The following is a 12,229-nucleotide window of genomic DNA, read 5'->3' on the forward strand; positions in this document are numbered from 1 at the left end:
TAGCAAAGGAAGCAAGGGTAGGAAAGGGAAGAGAGAGGAATGAAATGAGTATCGATAAATAGCGCAAGCTCAAAGACAGTAAGACAGTTAGCAACCCACAATGAACTTCATGAGCTGAAGTAACATAGAACCCCCCCTAGATTCATAAATAGCAAACTCCTGTCACTCCTGGCCGGACTAACTCAGAGAAGGAGTTGCCAAAATAGAGGAAGAGAATTCTCGTGGGTGGAAGGGAGGTGAAAAAACTACCGCTACAGATTTGACCTCATTGAAACTGAAGGATATCTCTTTTCCAGTCTCAAATTCTTCAGACAAAAGGAAGAAATCATTGCTTGTCTCATCACCAACTTCAGTGGAATTTGGGAATTTATAGAGAGACTTTTAAAAATTTTTTAATTAGCTCTTCACTTAGCCTAACTTTTTTTGTTATCAAATAATATTGTATGCTGGCATACTTTGACCCTGGTGGCCTACAGTCTGCTTCAGGGAGGCCAACTGTTTCTGTTCCTTATTTTAGCCTTTCTATTGGAGTTTATTCAACACTGTTGAGGAATGTCATTAAGCCAGGCACAAACTTGGGCATCTCAGTGTAAGCGACTGAAGGTAATGTTAAAATTCACTTTAATGATTTCATAATTATCCAAATTATTTCAGGCAGCTCACTCGGAGTAAAAACAGGAGAAGGGAAGTCAAAGTCACACACCTTTCTTTTCATAACTTACTACAGAATTTTTCTTTTAAAATTATGCTATAAAACGGAACTGCTGGCAAGTGTTGAATGAATCTGGGCTCCCCAGTCCTTCCTTTCCTTAAGTGACTTTCAGGAGTTATGCTGTTTAAAATAATGTCTTAAAACATGAAATATCAGCCTCTAAAGAGCATTCTAAGCTGTCAGCAGAAAGAAATATCCTCCTTTTCCCTCCCTTCCTCCACATCAAATATGCTGGAGATGATCCTCAGCTGGTGTAAACATACTAATTACTGTGGATGTCAAATGGTCTTTACACCAGCTGAAGATTTCCCTCCTTCTCCCTCACCTCATCTTAAAAAAACAGCTCACACTTGAGCTGTTCTGTGCAGCTCAAGGCCGAGAGATGCAGTTGGTCAGGGCTGAAGGTTCAGCGGTTCCCTCACCCCTGTGTGTGACAACCCACCAAACCCTCACCTTCTCCGAGGAAGCTCTAGCTTGTGTAACACCCTACGTGCCTGCTGTCGTCTAGGAGGGTGTGAGATATAACAGAGCATGACCCACCTCTCAAATAACAGATTATTAGAGGATAAAAAAGGGATCAGAGCTCAATACCGAGTAGTGAAGGATGTGCATAAATACCAAAGTGCCACTCACTGTTCTCTGACTGTTACAAATTCAGGAAATGTAATAGGGGTTTGTTTGTTTTTCCTGGAGCACACTTGGTGTCATGGGGAGCTGTGTCTTTTTCTAAGGATTTACGTAACTACTTCTGAAAAGCCCACATTTTCCTAAAGACACTGAGGCACTTAGCCAATTAGCTTTCCACACACATACTGCAGAAAGTAAATTTTGTAGCTTGGGACCAGGTCCCTCCCAACTCAAGATCTTCTATGATTCTCTGATTTATTGAACACCACAGTTCACAAATGGATGCCCCAGTCACCCAGGACAAATCTCCTGGTATTTAAAAACAGTGCTGAATGAACTGCAATAACTACTGCCACAACATCCCAAAATTATGAGAACAATCCATTCAATGCTGAATAACTGCTGCTTTTCTATTTTTTTTTTTTAAAATAACAATCCTTAGCATTGCTGTATTTTTCCATTAGTCCTTGAGAACTTGACGGGTCAGATCTGTATCCATGCATTTTTATCAGACTAGGGCACAATTCAATATTCCAGAGCAGACTAAAACCAAACATTAAACTGAAAATGAGGAGAACTGCTACAATGCAAGAGGTGCATAACTAAACAGGAAACAGTAAATACCACTGCTTACATTAATAGTTACATTTTCTTCTCACTTTTAATAAAGAAAATGTGGAAGATACCATCTATAATCCAAGGTGTGTAACAACCTCAGCACTTTTGAACTATGATACAATAGAAAAGAACCGCTTTCTCAGCGGTGCTTTTGTATTACGTTTTCTGGAGGACTGTATAGTTAAACACACGTCAGAAAAAACAACTTACCTCTTTTTCATCTCTAATAACTGGTTATTGAGTACTGATCTCTCCTCTTCCAGCTAAAACACAAGTACAAAAAGACTGCAGTTAATACACAAAGGGTTGTTCCCTTGGTATAATGTATCAGAGCATTGTTATCGTCACAGATGTGGGAGAGGCTACAGAGCCTAAAAACCCCCTCAAAGTAATCAATGTTTTACTAGGACAACACATGGACACAAACACAAATAGTTCAGTGACTAAGAATATTAGTTAGTGAGAGGCTATTACTGTTTTAGATAGTATTTTCACATTCTGTGCACACAAGAAGTGTGAGGCTAGTACTGCCTGATACGGTATTTCTGGGCCCCGTGCACACCAGAGCCATAAGCCTTCGGGTGCCTGGCTATTAAGTTTAGCCCAGTATCAGGGAATTTCTGGACTAGCTGTTGTTCTGACCTGGATAACTGTACTACTGATCTGTATTTGTTACTGTACCGTTATTCAGAGATAAATTATTGATCCCTAAAGCTGTCAGTCTGGTATTTGTTACCATAGCCTGAACCCGTAGCTCGGGGGGGTGGGGGGTGTCACCTTTTTAAGCCCTTACAACTAGTAAGGCCTTCAATTGAAAATATTGTTGCTGCAGGTTCTTGGGGTCCAAACTGAAAGGCACGTGTAGGTTTAGGAAAAGCAAAACAAAACCACTGACCACAACTTGTGCAACAAAATTGTACAGGTCCACCACAGAAACACTGGGGTAACTGAACTTCTGATAAGGTTAAGAAATTTAGTATTTTTCAGGCCAATTAATTATTTTTTATCCTCTCCTCCTTTCTTCTTACTCAATGGCCAAACTCAGCAACTACTGCCCTGTAGAACTGCTTACAGTAGTAACTACCTGTGCCTTGACTTGAATGCTGTCTCTGTTTAGATTTCACAAGCTTTCAGGTTTCATCTTCAAGGTTAGCAAGACATACATTACTAACGGAAACCTCAGAGCCCCAGCAACAACAGCAGACAGTCTCCTACTGACTAAACACCTCCAGCACTTTGCAGACACTCAGGTTTGGCACAGACGGAGTATAAAGCAAGTTCCACTGAGCAGGAAGGTCATCTGCCCACCTCCAGTTCTCAGCTAACCGCAGCTCACCTAGATAAATTGCCTCCTCCGTATTTTCGGACAATTTACCTTCTCCTTTCATGTATGGCAGAGCTGTTAAGCCTTCCAGGTTTAAGATTAACTGGTATAATTTTGCTGGTGCTTAATTAGACAACTTTATTGATATGAAAAATAGATACTGGAAGGGTATAGAGAGGCTTACATTAAGTCTTAAAGCAAATCAGACTGTCTCTTTCAAGGGAAGTGACCACTGTAAGACTACAGAGCAGCCACAGTACTATGGGGCTATGACCAAATTTTTCCTGCAGGCAAATCAAACCCAGCAATTTCCCCAGCAGCACGAAGTATACCCCCTGCTTTTGAGAACTTCTGTCTGGTTCCTACATGGAGGCAGCCTGTATGAACTCCTTACACCTGCACTGACCGGCGACAAAAAAAGAAGGAAAAAAGAATACAAAAATTCAGAGAAATGTTTCACTTGTAAATCCCAATGAGCTGCATGCTATTCAGCCACCTCTCCAGAACCACCTTCTGGCATCTGTTTTATACAGCCCCTCTCCTCCCTCAGGCTCACGTTGCAATTTTTTGTGCTTCATACTTTCCCAGCTGTTTTTTTGGACCACTTTTCCTCTACCAGCACTAACATTCCTCTACGGTCACACCATGCAGAATTAACCTGGCCATGTTCCACAACCAAATCGCTTCGTTTCACCCTAGGCTAGCTTAACTTCCTGGCATTCCTGCTCTTGGCTGCCACTTGCAATTAGAAAAACCTCATACTGACAGTACTCACCCTTTGCTCCCCAGAAGCCATCTCCACCATGCTCCATGATGCTCTCCCCCTGACCTCAAACACATCCCACCTTTTTATTGGTTACTTTTAGGAAAAGATTGTGGTGCCTGTTTAACTTGGAAAAATCCTTCAACATTTGTGGAATCCTCCAAGACTGTGAGCACAAACCTTGCAACTCTCCTCCCTTTCAGTTCCCCAGCTGGCTGTGGAGAGACAAGTGATCTTTGTACAGACCATGACAGAAGAGGATTTAAGAGAGAAAAGCAAGGGACACGATGCAGGGGGGGTTGTGCAGCTTCTAAACCCTGTTGCAGCCACACTGAGTCATGGATCAAGGCTTGAGCAGCTTCATGGTAGAAGGGGAGAAAGGACACCCCTTCTCTCATCAGTATTTCTCCAGCAACAACAAGGCTCACTCTCTCATTAGCCTCGGAGCAGACTTCTCACATACCTTTAATAAAAGATGGACCAGCTGAGCTAGTAGATATTTCTACACTTTGTCCAACAAAGTTAAAATGCCTGGGCAGGTCTGAGGCTCACAAAATGCCAGAACAAATAATTTGAAGCCAGAAAATTTCCCCAAGCTCAGTATGTATCTGAATGTGAATCTTTAATTAATTACAAACAGCTAATTATTTATGGATCGATACAGAAAAGCACCCCTCAGCATCTTTAGTATAAGACACTTTAACCTTTAGATGTCAGGATAAATCATTCATGAAACAGTATTCATTAATTTTGCAAAGTGTGTCTCATGCAGCCACAGATTCACTAACCCAATCGACTAACACACTTGCTAGAATTTTTATAGTTACCATAGCGACTGCTCAAAATACTTAAAGCATATGCTGGCTACCTTTCTTACTGTGTTTTAATATGCACATGCACAGAAACTCGCACAGGCTGAAACTCTGCTACCTCCCGTGCTTTCCGCCCCACTGTCCCATTTCTCAGTATCCACTGCATAAAACGCAGCTCCAGGAGCAACGCTGCTCTGTGCTAAACCTCTTCATTGCTACCACGGACACTTTGTCTCTCAAATTTCATTGAGCAGTTCTTTGTAGAAGCCTTTTTTCTGCTCCCCACGGACAGCCTGAAGCAGGGAGGCCTGAAGCATGCTGCAGCATGGTGCCTAAACACGGGGTCTGTTCGCCCACGTGCCGGGGAAGCAGAGGTGGTGGTGGGATCCCCGGGTCTGAGGCAGGGCTGCCTGTGTGACGGCCCTCAGGGCCTGCTGGCTTTGTTGCCATTCCATTAAGAGAACTCAGCAAGAGGTAGAACGAGGGGACTGCAAACGCAGGTTCTGAAGGAAACACGAAAAAAAGTCCTGCTCCTCAGGCTAGCAGCAGGTTTCCACCAGGACGAAAAGGATGGTTAGTACTTGCCATGCTCCAGATGAGACAGGGAATGCTTTTTAGGATAACATCTGCCTCCGCCCCCAAGTACCCAGCCAATGCGACAGCCCTGGGCAGGGAGACCGCACATTTCACCACAGAGAGCCGAGCCATACTAAACTGAGAAGAGCTGCACTCATTAGTTACGTGACACTGAAGCAAACCTGCATTTTAAATGACACCATTTTGCCAGAACAAAGCTCCCTGGAATACCAAAGGCCTCTGCCAGTTTTTAGGAGGCCATGCAGATCACCAGACCTAAAGACACCGCAGCCCAAATATTACACTTAGGAAATGCAACAGATGGCATTCCCACGTTTCCAAGATTCAGATTGCACCTTCCTTGCAGGAGAGGACATGATGGAACACAAATGGCTGAGGAAGGCACACGGACTGTTTCTCCGAGCTCTAGCAGATCTTCCAGATCTTTGATGTCGGAGCCGTGTACTCAGGGGCAGAAAAGGCTGCCGTGCAAGCGAACGGAGAATATTCCGGTTTGCAAAGTGACTGACTAACCCCTGTGCCTCACAGATCACAGCTGTCTATCCTGGCAATGAGAGAAGGATCCCTGCGGACAGCTCCACAGCAGGCAGGATGCAGACAGCGGGATTCCTTCACACGGTCACCTGGACACAAGCGAGGCCACCGACTGAGAGCACAGCGCCCACTGCCAGCCTGCGCCTCAGGGCTCGAGGGTCCCTTCCCTCGGGGACCGGCTACGTACCACAGGCAGATTTGACCAACATTGCCGAATCCTTTCAAGTTACAACTCTTTCTGAAAATAACAGGTTACCTCAAAGATTCTGAAATAATTTAAGAAAACATGTGGGAGTGGGGCGCAGAGCTCCTGCTGGCTGTTTAGGATGACAGCCTTCTCTTACCATACCGCTACTCAGATGCAGCATGAGTCAGTGGTTGAGCCCACATGTCTGGGACTCTCGTTAATATCTCCAAAGGCTCTTTAGGATGAAGGACCTCGGGCATTACTCCTGTCAGCAGCTGAAAGGATTTAGAAACTGGCCAGAGCTGTAGTCACCCATCCTCAGCATTTCCAAAGGTGACTCTGGGGAAAAGTCAGCTGCTTGGCTTGAAATGTCCTTGTTGCAGGACGGGAGAGATCTGTTCCGCTGTCCCTGGGAACAGGCACACCCCTCTCCTGCCCAAGTGCTATCTCAGGAAGGCAACACATAAACCCGTGTCTTTGTGATCTTGCTTTTGGACAAGATCTTCCTTCATGGTGTGGCTGTCACCGGAACTGCTCCGCAAGAACAGAACCCACCATATTTAATCAAATTTATCTTTTGGCAAGTACCAGTGTTACAAGCTGTGTAACTAAACCCGTACTTTTAAGATTCCAACAACGTGTTCAAATATAACAGTGAAAAATCAAAAATAAAATTTAAAAAAAGTATTTTTCTCCCCTATAACTACCATCTGAAAAATATCCTACATCGGTTTGGTTCTAGTCCTCCAATACCCACCACCCGCCTGCAGCACTCTTCACGTACATGCACAGCATGAAGTTTAAGCAAGCATACACGTGCATAGTGCTTTTTAGAGACAGAGTCCAACCAAGTAGTTTTAGATGAAATACATCCTAAATAATTATTTTTTTTTTCAGTGGGAAGGGAGAGCAGGAATAAGGAGAAGAACTACATAGCTAGATTTCCTTAGTACTGGGTAGATGGATATTTCCACGGTTGTATAACAAAATTACTCCCGACAGAAATAGCAAGTGTCTGTTAATACATTTGGCTAAAGCGTATTTAATTTATGCTTATTCCCCAGCCTCCTAAGTATCCTTCACAGGTTACATAACCTTCTGTTAGCCTGCAGTTCTAACCTCCCAGTGCAGGTGGCTTCCAAATTTATTTTAAAACCTTCTCAGAGCAACTCATCTTTCAAGCACAAACATGCAGTGCAACGTCACCCAGGCATCAGTGGAAACAGCACATGCAGCGCTTTTACCCCAGATGAAGAAACGTTCCAGCCACTCTACCTTCTGATGACTTGTGACTTCGTCCCTGCTCCTGCCCAGCTCCTCGGCAAGTTTCACGTTCTCCTCTTGCAAAGCTGCAAGCTGCTGGGACTTCTGAGCTGCTGCCAGCTTCAGCGCTTCGCTGCGAGGACAGGGAGTGCATCGTTACCATAGGAACCAGAGAGGCAAGAAAAAACTGTGGGAGAGATTCAGCTCCACAGCTTGGAAAAATACATCTAGGTCACGTGTCTAATGCCATCTGCAATAAAGGTGACAATCTACACCTCAGGCGCACAGTGGCAGGTTTAACCCTGAAAAGCAGCAGCAGCACAAAACCTCTTTTCCTTTAAATGCATCAGATACTCCCAAGAAGCAGAAGGTAAGTTCAGGCTGCCAGTTCCGCAGGCTTCTGATGGCAAGCAAACACTTGGATTTAGAAATACAGGGCAGGGTTTCACAAGTGCTGGCAAGGTTTATGGCCTGGACTTTTAACAGGAGAAATGTTTTTTTGAAAAAAATAAAGGGGGAGTAAAAATGGAAAAAAGAGTGAAAAAGTGGAAATAAAGGAAAAAAAAAAGGCAAAAAGACAAAAAGGAAAAGGAAAAAAGAAACAAAAATTAAAAAGAAAAAAGCTCATAGCTCCACTTATTTAAATACTCCCTACAAGGTCTGACATCCAAACATACAAGAACGTGCTGGATCACACGAGGCAAAACAGGGAAGTATCTAATCTGCTCCATTATTTTAATAGATACAAAATTGAAAACAAGACAAAACAAAAACTGAATTTAAAAAATGGATTTGTAGGTTTCATTAGCCTATGTTGCTACTAGGATGTGTGGTTTCCTTTAGGTTTATTTTCGACATATTTTTTGAAAAAAATACTTTGCATGCCTGCCTGTAACACAAGTGACTAACACAAGTTTCCATAAGATTTGTGTCTTTCAAAAAATAAAAAAAGATATGCTTCATTTCATTAAACAGTCATTTTTATGGCTGTGTTTTGTTTTCATAAAAAGGACTCTCAGTACTCCTACACGCCAATATTACAGAGTTAAACTCTGACTGGAATATTAAAAATACTTTTCTGACTGTAGGAGGCAGAAGGACCTCTAAGTCAAACTTACTTAAGCACTTTAAGATACAAGGACTCTGTGGTCTATTATTGGGCACATTTAAACAAAAGGAAGTCCGATTTACTTTTGAGTTCAGCATGTAATAAACTAAGGTTTTCCAACCATTTCTTCTGTCTGGTCTCACCTGGACCAACTCCCAATAATCCAATCCACCTCAGCCAGGTGAAACAGGCTGGCTCACATCGCTGAATCTCCATTCAAATTATCTTGGTACCAATCTACTCATGGTGCAGGCACACACCTATTTTTAACCATGACTTTGCTGAACTGCGGCACTAAACCAGTTTTCCTCTTTTTGCTTTTGGCATTACAGTGTAGGTTCAGGGCGTCACCAAAAAAGCACAGAAAATACGGGGGTCACTTTGTGTGAAATGCTCCCGTGTTTAGTGCCAAGGAACTGCCTTCTCAAAGGTGTTCTCTCTCCCCACATGACTGCTGATGGAGAAATGCCTTTTTTCAAGCTAATTCCTTACTCTAATTAAACCAAGGCAACACACAAAATAATTATGACAACAAAGATTAATTAAAAAACTAGACAAGCTTCCACCTATCCACAATGTCTCACACCACTGACGATTAGAGACCACATTCAGCACGAGTCTTAAGATTAACCTTAAGAAAAAAAAAAAAATTAAAATACCCACACAGTCATCAGGATCATGAGAACACCTTTCGGTGCTGAAGATTTCAAGCCAGTATCTTCTATAAATAACTTCTGCTTGACAACTTAAGAGTCTAATATATTTTGTCTTTCCACGATACCAGAGCTACTAGCTCCTTGCTGCTCTAACCTTAGAGCAACTAGTCTGGAAAGAATTCTTTTGCTTTGGCAATTCCCACAAGCACTCAGGCAGGTAGGAATTGCTCATGGAACGAAATCCTGCCTTTCTCAAAGGAGGCTGCTGTCTATACAAGCATGCAGATTTTTAAAAGCAAGCAGCCCAAACTGTCAGGCATACAGAAACTTAGCATTAATTCTGTGTGCTGACTTCCTTTATGCCCTGTCTTCACCTCAGAGCAGTGGTTAAGAGCTGTCACAAAATGACTTATGGAACTAACCATAATAATAATTAGTCGAAGCTGTTCTTAGCTCTCAGTCCAGATTTCAGCTCTCGCTCCGTGAGTCAAGAAATCCTTCTTGGAGTGCAGCTGGGAACGGAGCTCTGTGATTTAATGCCTTACATCTCTGGAGCTGGGGGACACACAGCTACTGCAAAGTAGCAATAACTAGGATTTTTATTCACAGTGGCACACCAAAAGCTCTGATATAAAGTAATTTGCCCTGTGGAATCTCATGGTATCAGATGTTTTGCAGTTAATTTGTTTCTGTACAATGTTACACATCATTAGTTTGTAGTATGTAAGAGGCAGTTTCTCACAGGAAGCATCTCAAATGATAAGTGATTAATTCTGGTTTTACATACCATATATAGCATTTCTATTGTACCAGTTAGAAAATAAATGCATAATGGGGCAAGAGGAACAAACCGAATAAAGCCATCAATGAAATAAATAATGACTACATGAATGAATAAAAAATGAATAAATGAATAAAGCCATCAATGAAAAATAAAAGCAGAACCAGATTTTCTATAAAAAAAGATAGTTACAACTCCAAGTGTACTTGTAATGAAATTCAGAGTTTCTTCATAAATAAACCTTTTAAAATAATCTAGTGCCCTCAGGTGGCAGAACTCCATGCTTCCTCCGATGAAGAAATTATTTCAAACAATGCCTGAAGGATTTGCTTCAATACCCTTCAGCAATTTGGGAGCAACATTCTGATCTCAAGTTTTATACATGTCAAACTAATATTTTAATTTTGACCTCATACCTGCTCTATAAGTACTTGGAGAGGTACTGAAAGATGCTTTCTCAAAAATATGTAAGGTGAATGAAACTACAAAGGAATGGTTTAACAGATTTAACATTGAAATACTTACAATTCTTTTGTAAGTTCTTCCACCTTCTTGTTCTCCAGGTTTAGAAGCTCTTTTGATTTATTAAGTTCCTCTTCATTTTTCAGGCTGTTTTGTTTAAGCATATCCAACTTAAAAAGGAAAAAAGCCCCTTGTTACACTAATGAAATGATACAGTTCTTAGGTGCAGCACTTGGAAAAGATATTCAAAATGGAGGCCCGAGCTGAGCTGTTGCATCTTTCATCCTTAAATTAATTCAGTCTGTTTATACTGACAAGCATTTGTCTAACAAAAAACATTATGAGACTTTCTGCATTCAAGTCAAGCACCACAAAGAATTCAAAGCTCACTGAAGAGCAGCTCACACTAATCTCATGTACATACCCCAACATAAAAGGTAAAGCTCCAAAGCACCTCCACTTTAAATCTTATGCAGCTCAAACCACTTTTTTTTTTTCTTCTTTTTAGATTCAATGCTTGTTGCTAAACTCAGCTGTTCCCTTGATTTTTATTCCTCTAAGATAACGGATAAAGAGTTCTGCTTTACTGTACCTGAATTTCTGAGAAACAGGAGGCTGAAAGTTGCGCTTGCAACCATAAGAAATGAATTCCTTTCAGAGATCTTGTGGCATGGAACAAATTGTTGCATGTGGATTTACTGAGCGTGCCTTTACCACGCACACACCACCAGCTTGCAAACATTTGTTCGCATTCAGCGGCACACTGCATTACATAAGTGATAATCTTCAGGCATTCTCATGGCATTACAGGACCCTGTGGATTATTTTTTTTTTTTTTTTTTTTTTTCAATCTAGGAAGCAAACCCCTGCCATTATTAACGTCAACGTTTTTAATTCTCGAGTCATCAGATCTCATTGGAAATCATTACTGCCTCGGCACAAGCTGCAGCACTTAGCTTAGCCCAGCTGTTCACTACCCGTTGAGCTGCACAAGATGAGAGAGCCATCAAAAAGAGGCCACAGGTTGCTCAAGATCTGCAGAAAAGATGCCACTTCCACATTAGACTAGATACTCTGGGGCAAAAAAGTGTGAAAACACACAACTGAGGACACACACCCCTTCTCTGAACCCTGAGGTATCGTAGAGCCGTTGGAGGACACAGACCGAACTAGAGGAACTGCTGTACGCATTCCAGCATGAAATTCCCTGGGACTGTCATGCTCACACGTTTGGATAGCACAGAGTTCAGTAGAATTGGCACCCTGTCAGACCACAATTCTGACGAAAGGAAAAGTGGAAAAAAAGAAGGAATGCTAACATATGCATGGCAGGATCGCAGGGAGGATGGACAGAGCAAGGAGTGCGTTATAGGTAAGAAAACGGAGCGATGGCTTTTGTTGATTAGGAGCACTGTTACTCAGAGCTCTGCAGCACTTCATCGGAGCGTGAAGCTGCACCCTGTACTTTCAACCAGGGAATTGAGGCACAGTGTGGTCATGTCCAAGCAATTTGTCTAAAGCTATACAGCACGACTGATTAACCCACATCTCCAGATTCTGCGATCTGCAAAAGCTGCTCTAGCATCCAGAATTCCTATTCCATAATTTTTTTTTGTTGCTGCACCAAGATTGAAGGGACATGACCCCACGTGCTGTACGGTATTTGAAATCACATACAAAACGCAGAACACAGGTCATACGGCTATGTAAAGCACCTAGATTTTCCATCAATATGCACTCATCTAGTAAGTTTTCACAAGCCAGTCAAGACTGAGTATTGTGGTG

The 12,229-nt window shown here is 42.2% G+C and overlaps 1 protein-coding gene across 15 annotated transcripts in view; it reads right to left on the bottom strand.

Moving 5' to 3' along the window:
• The window catches only part of CLIP1 (CAP-Gly domain containing linker protein 1), an 81,446-nt gene that overhangs the window by 7,447 nt on the left and 61,770 nt on the right, over positions 1–12,229 (bottom strand). For all 15 annotated transcript variants that reach the window (XM_037375495.1, XM_037375494.1, XM_037375493.1 and 12 more), the window contains 3 exons: positions 10,508–10,614; positions 7,450–7,570; positions 2,168–2,220 (listed from right to left, as the gene is read on the bottom strand). In XM_037375495.1, the coding sequence (XP_037231392.1) occupies positions 2,168–2,220; positions 7,450–7,570; positions 10,508–10,614 (281 nt within the window). The remainder of the gene's footprint in view (positions 1–2,167; positions 2,221–7,449; positions 7,571–10,507; positions 10,615–12,229) is intronic.

Source organism: Falco rusticolus, chromosome 1 (assembly GCF_015220075.1).
Source record: "Falco rusticolus isolate bFalRus1 chromosome 1, bFalRus1.pri, whole genome shotgun sequence".
Lineage (NCBI taxonomy): Eukaryota > Metazoa > Chordata > Aves > Falconiformes > Falconidae > Falco > Falco rusticolus.